Here is a 14640-nt window from a genome sequence, read left to right as displayed (position 1 = left end):
ACACACACACACACACACACACACACACACACACACACACACACACACACATAGATAATAAAAGGTGAATAATGTATGTCAAAAAACACATTTTAAGTGAAAGACATTGGTCACTTGATCTAAAGATTATTAAATTATAACAGATTCAGTATCAAAAGTATCAAAAACTAGTAAAGTACTAAAAGCTGCAGGCATTCAATCTGTTGTCAGGTCACATAGTCCTACAGATAAATAAAAATCTTGGATATTTTATAATTCATTTGTAATATTTAATTTATTTGACATTTGCAAACTTTGGCTTTCCTCTGTGCAATAAAAAAGACATGGTTTTCCACATTAAAGCATAGTTAGTTTTGGCATCTGTTCAAAAAGCCAGGTAACAAATTGGCCCAGTCAAAACATTTAAAACGCAACCCTGGCAGGCCATTCGGCCTGAAGGAGAAAGCTAGCCAACGGAAACCGAATATTAATCCTCTGTGGAAAAGTCGTTGGGTAATTTCAAGCTACCTCATCATCAACTGCAGTTGAAATCTTACAGTTACTCTCCCATGGAATAAACAAATTGACCATACAGTGATTCAGGATATTTGATCCTTTAAAGATGCTACTTAACATCTGTACTGTTCATCTGAAGCTCATTGATTAAAATGGCAGCAGTTCGGTCCTATTTGCTGCTCACTCCCAGTATCATTATGGGGGGAGATACGCCATCACTCATTATCACATATAACTATTAGACTATTTGACTATTCCCAATGTTTTGGTAAAACATCCGATAATGCCTGCTGTTTATCAAGCCTATACATATAATAGTGCCATTTGTTATAATTATAATTACACTGTTCTCCACCGCAAGCATATGTCAACTAATTGTCGCAACAGTTACACAGGGCAAACGCGAGAGAAATTAAAAATATAGCTTTTTTTTAAATGACTTAGGTTCAAGTGAGCTGAGACAGTCCCCATGCAGGCACACAAATACACAATCACAAATTCACATAATAAATGAGTGAAATGCTTTGCCTTTGTTTTTAATACTCTGGCCTTTTAGAGCCACGTTGTGTACTGTGCTGTTTATCTATTTATTGTAGTAGTATTGTCTATGAGTATGGTACCGACCAAAGCTAAATTAATTTCCATTTGGAGACAAAAGGGATATCTATCACATACTTCACATGCACATACATAAATAGGACGCTTGTGAAAAAAGTGACAACATTTGACTGCCATCCATTGGACACAGGTCTCCTAGGTGAAGGTCTTTGTTTGTTTGAACCAAAAAACATACCAATATTATTATATTATTCAATAATTAGTAAGTGTAGCTTTGATGAATATGTACATTTTGTGGCTAATATGACCAAGAATTATTATACTTGTAACACAGTGTATTTTAATAGCGTGGTATTCTCATTTTGAGTAATTTATATGTTTACGTCTTCCACCACTCAATATAGTACACTGTAGCACACAACACTGTGATTTGAAAGAGAGAGGGTGGTGTCCAGGTCCATTCCATGACTTAGAGAAGGAGTGTTTGGGACAGGTGGTTGCAGGGCTGCTCATGGCCAGTGGCAGCATGTCCGTTCCTTCACCCTGTTGTTGTTGTTGTGATGCTTCTTCACTGGAAGTCACCTGACAGCACAAATCTGCTCAGCACTGTGACCAGCATGCTGGAGCTTATCCTTGAAGTATGAGGCTACAGAGAGCCAGAGTGGGATGGTAGACAACACAGAAGCAACACTTTGGAAAGTGCACCTGTTTGCTGACTAACACACTTGTATATGTACAGTGGTGCTCAAAAGTTTACATACACATGCTTAAGTTGACTAAAAAGAGGAATAAAAAAATCATGTTTTGGAAATTTATTTTAATCCAAAATTAAAAAATGAGGTAAAACAACTTTAAGGACACCAATTTTCTTGTGAATGAATAGTATTGTAAAAAAATAATGTTCTTATTAAAATACAGGGGTCATAAGTATACATACCCCTATGTTAAATTCCCATAGAGGCAGGCAGATTTTATTATAAAGGCCAGTTATTTCCTGGATTCAGGATATTATGCATCGATAAAGTTCCCTTGGCCTTTAGAATTAAAAAGCCCACATCCTCACAACTCTTCACCATGCTTAGAGATAGGATGGTTTATTTCAGTTAGACTAATACCTGGTTTGATTTGCATTGAGAGATGATTATAGAAAGTATCCCATGCCTATCTCTAAGCATGGTGAAGAGTATGTGAGGATGTGGGGCTATTTAATTCTAAAGGCCAAGGGAACTTTATCGGATGCATAATATCCTGAATCCAGGAAATAACTGGCCTTTAATAATAAAAATCTGCCTGCTCTAGGGAATTTAACATAGGGGTAGTATACTTATGACCCTGTATTTTAAAAAGAACATTTATTTATTTACAATACGTTATTCATCACAAAGAAAATGGTGTCCTTAAAGGTTGGATTTTACCTCATTTTTTATTTAGGTATAAAAAAATTTCAAAACATGATTTTTTTATTCCTCTTTTAGTCAACTTAAGCATGTGTATGTAAACTTTTGAGCACCACTGTATGTGTGTGTCTAGTACAATGATAGGTGTTTAGCTTAAACGGTAACTTGTTTTTAACCTGGACCCTATTTTCTTATTTACTTTTTTTGTCTACTGATTGGAACAACGATCTTTGAAATGTGTCCAGTATTAAGCTGCAATGTAAGTTATTAGGCAATTGTGCCCTATTCTTCTAAGTGTGTAAACATGATGGAAAGGATCCCTACCGAGATAGGTCCTTTTGTTAATAAGATCATTTTTTTCAACATGCACTTAGAACATGTGAATCTTTTTAGTTTGAAGGTAATGTACTTGTAGTTCATTTTTGCTTTTCTGAGTCTGTACCTTCACGGTTGAATGCACTTATTCGAAGTCCTTTGGATACAAGCGTCAGCTGAATGAAATATAATATAATGTAACATGAAAAGTCAAAATCACCAAAGAAAACAGACTACATTGAAATAAACAGTAATTTTATCATCATAAAAAAACACTTAATTCAAAGTAGATATAGGTAGAAACAATACAAAATTATCAAAAGCCATCTTGGTTCATCTTTCCACCGTTCCAACAACCACCACTCTGGTTCAGTTGAAATAAACGTTTACATATGTAAATACGCTGGTTCTATACACACTAAAAGTACTTTTCACTAAAATGGAGTCTGGTGGGTATGCTAACGGAGATTTAGAAGCTGTTTCTGGTTAAAAAGAAAAAAGAGCTTACACTGACTAATAATCTGAGCCTCACTTTTGGAATGGAAATTTGTGGATGGAAATTGATGATGCATGTTTGATGAAATTGATGATGCACAATTGCCCCATAGGGTTACATTGCAGCCTGGTTCTTGTGGACCAGTGTCAATCATTATTGTTGACATTATTCTCGTAGACACCAATGCATGGAAAAATAGTATCTAGGTTAAAAAATACCAAAATTATCCTTTTACAGAAAGAAGAAGCACTGGAAACTGCTCGTCTAATCAGACCAACGACGGCAGATCGTGAAATGGTCACGTTATTTTGATTCAGTGATTTGTCAACAAGGACACGATTTTAGTGGTGGTCACCGCAAAACGGCCGCCTGGACACAATCCACGCTAGGGACACAACAACGGGGATATAAAAACGCCACACATCACCCACAACAACGGGATCGATCACCACACGCGCTACAACAACCGCACGGTTGTGGTTAGGAGAAGAAGAAGTGGAATGGAACTGTCACACGTGGGACGCGATTCCCGGTCTCCGGGGGGAAAGTCCTGCGTTGTTTTACCCTTCCCCCCCATCCCCGCCCACCTCCTTTCACTTATTTCCGGCTTTTCAATACTACTCGCTACCGTAGTCGTGCTGTTACGAAAGATGCTTCCATTGAAATACATTAGTTTAAAGTTCATGCTCACCACCATGGACAAAACAAGACAATGGTGTCCCTGTACACAAATAGAACAATAGAAGAAATTATATCACCATTTCACAAACAGCCATGAGACTGGGCTGAATCAGAATGGAAAAAGTAAACTGTGTAATTAATCAACTGCAATTAGAATAAAAGTTTTCTTTTTTGTTTAAAAGTAATGTATTTGGGCTCCAAATCCTAAAGCATTATGTAAAGTAACAATATAGCAAACATCAAAATGGCTGTAATAATCCTCTGGAGAGCTGAGGAACAAAGTATCCTTCCATACTTGCAAATTCCCCCAGCAGCCTTGTTGCTCTACCAGTTTTTGTCCCCATGTTGCTGTGACTGATTAAGGTCACAGAGAGTGTCCTCTCCAGCTCCCAGTCCCGGTGGCAGTACGTGAGTACCAGAGTGCAGGTAGCTCAATCAGGCGACGCCAACCCACTGTGTGTTCTCATGCCCTGTGGGAGTGGACCGACGAGCTGGCCTCAGGTTGAGGATCACCAGTGCTGACACGCGCAAGCACCAGCACCAAGATGAGAGTGAGAGACACAAGCAGAGAAAGGAAGGACCTCATCATCGCAGTGGGGATGACAAAATTCCCTGACACGTTTGATGCAGAGCGTGACCAGGCCTTCAGCAACTCAAACTGTCTCCCCAAGGCCACCCCGGCTGCTCACAGAGAGAGAAGGGAGAAGGAGATGATGATGATGATGGTGGCCACCTGCAAAGTAACAAACACAGCAAAGCATCATTTAAATGGATTTGGGGTGGCGCAGCATGTAGGGAACCGTGTAAAAACGCACAAACAACAGCTGCGGAACAAAATGATGTGCAGCTTGTGCTCTCTCCCCCTGCTACATTATGCATGGCTAACAAGACAAATGCATTTACGCCACAGACTATGCATGGATTCGGCACCGTTTCCAAATGACAGATGAGCGTTTTATCTGTGGAGGGATCACCTGGTGGAGCTGAATGCTGTGACGGAGCTGTGAAGGCAGGCAGGGAGAGGGGTGGGTAACCCCCCCACCTCCCGCAGAACAAACTCAATTCAGAGACATTCGCAGTAGTTTTCTTCACAGCTCAAGTTCACTGTCTCGACCTTGCATGTGCAGTTAACAACATGTTATAGAATGAATGGAAAGAAACCGTTCACACCCTTTTTCAAAATAGTTTCTTATTAATTATTGAGGAGCTCTAAGCAAACATGCTATATAATGTATGTAGACTATACAAACCATTATGTACATACCTTTATATCTACGTCAGCAGCTTCAAATAGGACTATATCAACCAGCGTGTAATGAAGACTATCTACAGCTCTATCAATCTTAAAATAAAATAAGCCAAAGACAATTTTGGTCATAGATCTTTGGGAACAGTTAGGTCTGATATTGTGATAAAGACAGAATGGCTGACTGGAAGGAAAGAAAGGAAAACTAGGAATACAGGATGAGGCCCAATGTCCAACTTTAAAATTGCAGAAATAAGTCAGGTTGGCAGTTCATGGTCAGCAGCCAAATCAACGGAACTACAAAAAGCACCATCGTAACAGTATATCAATCCTGAAAATGTGATAGCTTCTCCAAGCTATGGACTGTGAAAGGTGCGATCTAAGGGTAAAGGAGGAATTAGACGAGTGATGCTTGAAGAACGTAACTGAAGAAGCCGACAAAGACAGTTTGAACCTTGTTGATAGCCTTTGGGTTAAATAGAAATGAAGCTTACAAAGATTTAAAATAGGAACACTCTTCCTTTATTGCGTATTGAGGCAATGAAGCTCCTCCACATTTAAGCCCCTTTCCCATGGCAGCTGGGGCAGGGATCGCATTTCCATGACAACGGTGCGACCTGCTTGAAAGTGTGTCTTTGACTGTAATGCGGCGGTCTGATCCATGGCTGTCAGAGTTGGTTTTAAAACCGAGACGCCCCAACTCAGAGGTATTTTCTGTATCTGTGTCACCGGGGTTTTGCCTATGTCTTTAGGGGACTAACGGCAGGTCCTGAGTGAACACAGATTACGAGCGATTCTCTCGCCGCATAGTCACCAAAGTAAATATTGGAACCATTTTTTACAAGCCACATATCTCCAAAACATTTTTACACTAAAATGGCATTTTTCAGAAGGACAAAAATTAACTTATTCGAGTTTCTGTCTCAGGAACAAACTCTCGCAAGATCCAGCGACATAGATAAGCTAACGTCGACTGACGTTTGCAAGTGCCTAAGACTTTTTTGCAATGCTAGGGTTAGGCTTTTAGCTGTGTAAATACCTAATGTTAGCACAAGAAAATCTTAATAAACTTGACTTTTCATCCATCTACACGCATTCACTATACTTTCAAACGAGGCCATAGATCTTTAGTTATGAAGAAAATTTGATGGCTGTGGCTCGTTGTCAAAGGAGTGGCTGCTTTATGTTGAAAGCTTTTAATATGAAGCAGCAGAATCAGGAAATAACACAAAGCTATACAGCTGAAAGCTATAGGGAGATATCTGAGAGTACAAACAGGGACGCAGGAGAGAAACTATACTTGAAACCACAGAAATTCAGTTAGGAGCTACAACAGTTCTGAGACCACAACATCTTTCTCTCTGGTCTCCCGCACAGACATGTGTTCAGTCGGGCAACGCACTCTTGTTTGAGGGGGAGAAAGCGCATCGTAACGGGTTGGCTGCGGCCAACAATTACACCACAGCAACCAGATTGGGCACACTTTGGCCTGTCTCCATCTCTGGCGCGACTCGGCAAAACTGGACACATGGCAACGGAAACGCAAACCAGCACGTCATGGTTGGAGTCACCGCGGTGCCAAAGGCGCCAACAACTCATGGCGACAGCTTTATTGCAGACCAGAGGGAATAACTGGAATTGTTGGGTCCTTTTAAATTACAGAGTGCAGTCTAGACCTACTCTATCTGTAAAGTGTCTTGATGACGCTCTATCATTTGATTCAATAGATAAAATTGAATTGGACATCACTTGTGCAGCATCCACATTCAGCACCAGCGCCACCCAGGGATGTGTGCTCAGCCCACTGCTGTTCTCCCTAATGACCCATGACTGTGTCGCCAAATGGGACTGCATTCCTTTCATGAAGCTTGTGAACTACATGACACGGGCGGGCCTCTTCGACAGGGATGGTGAGAGAGGGGACCGAGGCCAGGTGGAGCGGCTGGCACTCTGGTGTAGAGAAACAATCTCTCAATGTCGACAAGACAAGAGAGATGAGAATCGATTTCGGAAAGGCCCACGCTGCCCACCACACTCCCCTCAGCAACAACTCATGCATGGAACAAGTCAGAAGCACCAAGTTTACTGGTGTGCACATAGATGATCAAACAGTTAAATAAATGCACAAGATGTTAAGAAAGAAAAATCTAAATGTGTACTCCCAGGTAATGGCAAGTAACAATTCAATGGGTGGGTGGGGTCGTCCTGGGGATGCCTGACTGCCTCAAGTATCCTGAAGTCAATGCTATGGCTCTGGTTTTGGCCAGCAGTTTTACTGAAAACCTATTGTCCTTGGTAGACAAATGAAGTTGAAGTTAACTTGAAAGTTAATAACTGTACTCAGCAAGTTTACTGCTGAGATGTGTGAAGGACAAACATGAGCAGTAGGCCATAGGTTAGACAAATGAATTTGCAAGAGTAATATGAAGATGAATGGTTTTAATTATTACCCACTTATAACCCACCAACCATCCATCACAGTCCACACACCAACTTCCTGGACCTACCTCCAAATTGAAATGTTTCTGATAATCCAATAGTTCACAACCTGTCTGATTATCTGACTGCTTGTGTTTCTTGCTTTAACAAACGTAATTGAATGTCTCTGTTTTCTTAGAAGTCAACAATTACTTCAATGGGTACAATGTTATCATAACGGATACCAAATAAAAATCAAGTTGTTGTAAGGTGGTGTTAGGGTGGCAGTGACTCAGTCCTTAGGGTGTTGGGTTGGGAACCGAAGGGTGGTTGGTTCAAGTCCCTTTTTGGACCAAAGTTTGGAGTGAGGATTGGTAGCTGGAGAGATTCCACTTCACCTCCTGGGCACTGCCAGGTGCTCCCCCCCCCTCCCCAACCACTCAGGGCGCTGGTCCAGCACTGGCAGCCCACTTACTCTGACATCTCTTCATTAGTGCATGAATAGGGCCTACGCATGTGTGTGTGTGTATTTCAAGACTGTGTGTAGTTCTAAGAAAACAGAGTGACATTGTAATGTCCCCAGTGGGGATCAATAAAGAGTATGAATTATTATTATTAAACATTTTTCGAAGAGTTCAGGTTGTGGTATGGCAACCTATTTTACCTTGCATTTCCAAAGTAAAATGTTAGCAAAAATTTCATAAGCACATAGTATGTAAAGTGGGTCTGTAAATGTCTTCAGTTCTATGTGATACCTAATGACTTGGAGTTGTGACCGATGTCATGTGGAACCAGGTAACTCCCTTCATTCAAGTCCTTTCTATTCATGGGACATGACTCTGTGAGACATTCAGAGACATTTGTGAATGTGTAAATAAGGCTGGCTCGTAATTCTCACTATATTTCAGAAAGATGTGACAGAATAACAAAGGACCCTGCAAGGGCTTGCTTTGATTGACGAGAACAATTTTGCATGGCAAGTTAGCCCCTCGTTTGAGAAATTGCCAAAGAGGCTGATGGAAAATGACAGAAATGGTCATGTGTGAGCATGTCTTACTCAGAGCAAATCTAAAAGATAAACACATAACTATCTTAAGCATGTCCTCAGAATAAATGATGTCTGTCTCTTCAGAACTTTTTCAAACTGTGAATGCGTCCTCACACACCTTTGAGTTTTTCAGCAATCATTGAAATTTGCCTTCACATCAACAGCAGATGCCAATTCTAGCCAAGATGACCGTGTTCATTTTTTCTGAGAGAAATGATTACGTACTGTGTATGTATGTGTGCTGAAAAAGAGGTTCAGTAATGTCTCATTCACGCTCTGTCTCTGTTTTCCTCTGTCCTGTCTTTCTTTTAGTGGCCATTATGTTGAAGGACGAATACTTTGTACGAGGAGCAGGCCTACCAGGGAGGTTTAAGGCAGAAAAAGTGGAGTTTCATTGGGGTCCAAACAATGGATCTGAAGGATCTGAACACAGCATCAACGGCCGCCGTTACCCTGTGGAGGTAAGCACAACCTACCAAGCCTTCAGCATACACAGGAATAAATGATATGGGTGTAGATAAAGTTGTACATTTCGAGACCTGATCCATACAATCAAGAGTTTTAATAGCTCTCGTCAGATACTGGAGCCAGAAAAAATTCAATATGCCAACACATTCTGACTCCCATCTCGTAAAATATGGACACTTAGTCAGGTGCCTTTAACGTCATACTGGAGTGAGAAGGCAGAATCGCGTCACTTCCAACTCTTAGAGTCATCCTTCCCGTCCAGACTCAATGCTACCACATCTTTAAATTATCATTAGTATTAGTCCTTTTGGTGCCTTATCCCCGTTCTGTCTGGTAAATTTGTCTTACTGTAAAGACGGCTAAAAACGGAGGAGGGGCACTGTTCTGACTCGAGTGCCTGGGTCTGTTTCCCTACGGTTCATTAAACTGCCGTTAGCGTCCTTAGCACCGGAGTTAAGTGCTGACCGGGCTGGCTGCTAGCTGGCTGGGGGCTGACTGCAGATGTGTCCCCGGGCCGGGGCTGTAATGATAGTGGATGGTTGTTAGCTGGCTGGGGGCTGACTGTGGATGTGTCCCCGGGGCTGTAATGATAGTGGATGGTTGTTAGCTGGCTGGGGGCTGACTGTGGATGTGTCCCGGGGCCGGGGCTGTTGTCAGCTCTCATCCCAAATGAAGCCTTGCAGCGCCGGGAGACTGAGGCAGACAGACAGGGGTGTGCTAGATTAGATTAGTCCTCTATCTAAACAGTTAACGTTATTGATTTGTGGGTTATCCCAGAGTTGTGAACCGTGGTCAAAACAATCATGCTAAAAATAACTGAGCATATTGAACAGCCCTAATATGTAATGCATATATATATATTTATATGTGCCTCATACACAGATTTGTCTCAAGTTCTTTAAAAAAAAAAAGTAATTTAAAGTGATTTCTTTAAAAGAGTGGGAATCGTAATTTTAGTTTTTGTGGATAGGTAATAAACAACTTAACTAGGTAGACAACCCTTTGATCGCTACTTTCAGTATGAAGGTACATTCAGTAGGTTTAAGGAAACAGAACACAGGTGACCTTACCTGAAAGCGAGTAGATGGCCTTAGCTGTGAAGACCAGGCCTCGCCTCTCAAACTTGATTTCTGGCATTAAGAGTCACTATTCTAACACCTGGCTACAACATCTATCAAATAAACTCACTGCATGCAAAGTGTGTAAATATGAGTGTGTGTGTGGGTGTTTCTGAGAGTGTGTGTGTATTTGCATGTTGTTTATGTGCAGCTGTCAGTCTCTTGAATGCTGAAATGTCAGCCATCTCAGTTTGGACTTCTCCTAGAGCACTGTCTCTTTGCTGTGGCTGGCCAAACAGATGAATATGTATCGTTTGACATTTGGTAGATCAGCACGCTGACAGTTCAGCTTGATATTGTAATCTTTTCCTTTCGCTCCCAATTCTTTTTTCCCTCCCAAACCTTTCCACAAAGTTACATAGAGGTGCCTTTGTATCATTGGTGGAGATAGCCCCGTTTGGAAATGATGCGTTTGTCCTCAGTACTCAGTGTAGAAATATTGCTCACCTGTCTGCCGGAGGAGAAGTCAAAGATTGTGCTGAAAACACAAAACCTCCTATATGAAGGCATGAAGCTTTCTGAGGCTGCTGTTTTTAAAGATTCATAGTATGCCTTCACAATTGATTTAGCAGTGAGACATTGCCAAAGAAAATTTTCCATGTAGGACTTTTATGGAGGTCCAGTGAAAATCCAGACTGTTTTCTAATATTGACTGATCTTAGTCAACTCTACAATGTCACACACACACACACACACTCACACACACACAAAACCAAAGTAGAGAAAGGGGAGGTAATCTTCCCCCTTATGACCTCATAAGGAGAAGATTCCTTGATCATCTGAGCATTCATTTTCTCAAAGGCAGAGACCCAGCTCTCAGTTTAGACCTGTCACCATTTCTAGCCACTGGGGGACCATAGACAGGCTGGGGGAACGCATGTTAATGTTAAAAAACCTTTTCAAAAATGTTCATGCCATGGGACCTTTAACACTTTGTTAGAGCATTTATGGTATAGTAGGCAGAGAAAGGCGCTGATTACCTGATGAATTGCATGTTTGGTATATACGACGCAAGCAAATGTATCACAGTGTGCGCTTTGTGCGGGTTGGCCATGATAGTGCTACATCTGGCCCTGAGTGTTTCTCTCCAAAACACACTGCTCCCCACCTGTATATACTGTATGCATTGAGCAGAAAACATCACAGTATGATGTTTCCACAAAGGATCAAATGCAAAGAAACTGAAATTCAAGTTGTTTGGTGTATCTGTGGTCAGAGAAGAAATGCCTGACAGTGAGTGGCTATCAGACTGTAAAGGTCTCAGCATGGCCTCTGATGCTGGCTCATACAACCCCAGCAGCAGAGAAATACAGTAGAAGCATGGTTTGATTGCAGTCTAGCCCCTGGTTCAACAGTATTGCCTGCCTGCTACATTGCACAACGCTATCTCTGCAGGGAAAGGATGGGAAACTAATATTTGGACACACAGTAGGCACAGTGAGCCCATAATCAACAAGGCTCCTTGTTGTATGTGAGTGGAAATCTAAGCGGCATATACAGTACTCAAAATAGACTGTCTGCATGGTGCGATTCCACCAGAGCTAGGTGAAATCCTGTTTTATAAGTGATTATGTAAACCAACAAAAACTTGATTGCCATTTCAAGTTGACAAGACTTTAGTTTGGGGGGCTCAGACAAATTTAAATCTTGAATCCCCACCCAAAATACATAAGTAAGTTAAATTATAATACAAATTTATTAACCCTCCCGTTGTCCTCGGGTCCAATTTGACCCGTGTACAAAAACTTTCTATATCACAACTATGACAAAAGAACGTTAAAAAAAGTGACAAATGTAAAAAAAAACTACAAAAACACAGGAAACTAATCAATAAAAACATTATTTTTTTAAATGCTTAGAAAGTGACCCAAAAAACAGCAAAAACATTAGAAAAAGCGACAAAGAAATTGTTAAAAAAAAATGACTAAAACTAATTAAAAATATGTCAAAAAGTGACAAAAGAATTTGAATAAAATTGACAAAAACATTGAGAAAAGTGTAGAAAAAGAACAACAAAATGTTGAAATTTCAAATCAGAAAACAGAAAGTTACATGGTTGACGGGAAGACAACACAAGGGTTAAAACAAGCGTCCCGATGAGGATGTTATCATCACAAAACAAGCTATGATTTTAAAGGTCCCATGGCATGAAAATGTTTCTTTATGAGGTTTTTTAACATTAATATGCGTTCCCCCAGCCTGCCTATGGTCCCCCAGTGGTTAGAAATGGTGATAGGTGTAAACCGAACCCTGGGTATCCTGCTCTGCCTTTGAGAAAATGAAAGCTCAGATGGGCCGATCTGGAATCTTGCCCCTTATGAGGTCATAGGCTGTGGCCCAGGCAGCCTGAGGACGGATGGAGTTATATACAGGATGAACAAATGATGCAAACAACTGTGACAGAGTTGAGACATTATTACGCAACCAGTGATCAACACAGGAAAACACGCCACCGTCCCATTGTATGGAATCACCAATCAAATTTTAAACCACATTTCTGTGTTTTGCATGCTTTTGTAACATGTTTGTGGATCCTTTAGGGTTAAAGAGTTCAAGAGAAAACTGGACTTATTCTACAAACCCCAGTTCCAATGAAGTTGGTACCTTGTGTAAAACGTTAATAAAAACAGAATACAATGATTTGTATTCTTTTCAACCTATATTCAATTGAATACACTACAAAGACAATATATTTAATTTTCAAACTGATACACTTTATTGTTTTATTGCAAATATTTGCTCATTTTGAATTTGATGGGATGGGGGCATATTTACGACTCTGTTACATCACCTTTCATTTTAACAACACCCAATAAGTATTTAGGGACTAATGACATTAACTGTTGAGTCTTTGCAAGTGGAAATCTTTTCCATTCTTGCTTGATGTAAGACGTCAATTACTCAACAGTCCCGGGTCTCCGGTGTCAAATTTTGCGTTTGTTAATGCGCAACACATTTTCCATGGCAAACGGGTCTGGACTGCAGGGAGGCCAGTCTAGTTACCTGCACTCTTTAACTGTTGTAACACGTGCAGAATGCGGCTTGGCATTGTCTTGCTGAAATAAGCAGTGACGTCCTTGAAAAAAGACATAGTTTGATGTCAGTATATGTTGCTGCAAAACCTGTATGTTCCTGTCAGCATTAATGGTGCCTTCACAGATGTGCAAGTTGTCCATTACGGAAGCTGGCTTTTGAACTGTGCACCGATAACAATCTGGATGGTCCTGTTCCTATTTGGCCTAGAGGACATGACGTCCATTATTTCCAAAAACAACTTGAAATATGGACTCGTAACACTAAAGCACATGTTTCAGTTTACGTCAGTCCATCTCTGGCCCGGGGAAGCCAGCCGCATTTCTGGGTGTTGTTGATTTTGCTTTTACTTTGCATTGTCAAATTTAACTTGCAATTGTAGATGTTGCGAAAAACTGTGTTAACTGACAGTGGTTTTCCAAAGTGTTGTGCCCACGTGGTAATATCCTTTACATAATAATGATGTTTATTACTGCAATATGGCCTGAGGGATCAAAGGTCACTGGCATTCAATGGGTGGCTTCTGGCCCTGTCGCTGACATTCAGAGGCTTCTCCAGATTCTCTGAATCTTTAGATAATATTATGGATATGATGTAGATGTAGATGATGAAACCCCTGCTCCTTGCAATTGTACGTTGAGAATTGTCATTCTTAAACTGTTCTTAGAGTATTTCCTCACACAGTTCACAAAGTGATGAACCTCGTCCCATCCTTGCTTGTGAACAACTGAGCCTTTTGGGGATGCTCCTTTAACACCCATTCATGACAATGAACCACCTGTGGGATGTTACAGGTGTTATTTGAGTATTCCTCAACTTCCCCAGTCTTCTGTTGCCCATGTCTCAGCTTTTGGAATGTGTTGCAGGCATCAAATTCAAAATGAGTGAATATTTACAAACAAAAATCAATAAAGTTTATCTTTGAACATTACATATCTAGTATGTGTAGTGTATTCAATTGAATATAGGTTGAAAAAGATTTGCAATTCATTGTATTCTGTTTCTATTTACATTTTACACAACGTCCAAACTTCATTGGAACCGGGGTTTGTACAATGCTTATTTTAGCATTTGCTTGTGCAATTAATTATTTTTCCCTAGTCTATTTAAAAGTGCAAAAAATAAAGCACAAACACTCCTCTCCCCTTAATCCCATGTATTCATCTTTGGGTGCGGGTGCTGCAGTTGACAATATTGCATAACATAATTCAAAGCTTGAGCGCAGTTGTTACATCAGTTGTGGTACAGTGTCTCCCTTTTCAACTGACCTGGATTCAGAGTTGGTGTGATGTGCGTTGATGTGGTTTTCTCAGCTGAATTGAAAGCAGAAGCTGAAAATCTTAATTTTAATAAATTATTGGCAGACA

General features: G+C 40.6%; 1 protein-coding gene across 3 annotated transcripts in view; it reads left to right on the top strand.

Moving 5' to 3' along the window:
• Window positions 1–14640, top strand: part of LOC116687475 (receptor-type tyrosine-protein phosphatase gamma) — a 571464-nt gene that overhangs the window by 317149 nt on the left and 239675 nt on the right. For all 3 annotated transcript variants that reach the window (XM_032512919.1, XM_032512917.1, XM_032512918.1), the window contains exon 4: window positions 8967–9115. In XM_032512919.1, the coding sequence (XP_032368810.1) occupies window positions 8967–9115 (149 nt within the window). The remainder of the gene's footprint in view (window positions 1–8966; window positions 9116–14640) is intronic.

Source organism: Etheostoma spectabile, chromosome 4, assembly GCF_008692095.1.
Source record: "Etheostoma spectabile isolate EspeVRDwgs_2016 chromosome 4, UIUC_Espe_1.0, whole genome shotgun sequence".
In the NCBI taxonomy this organism is placed as follows: domain Eukaryota; kingdom Metazoa; phylum Chordata; class Actinopteri; order Perciformes; family Percidae; genus Etheostoma; species Etheostoma spectabile.
Note: the sequence above shows the minus strand (reverse complement) of the source record. Positions and strands in the feature narration are given on the sequence as shown.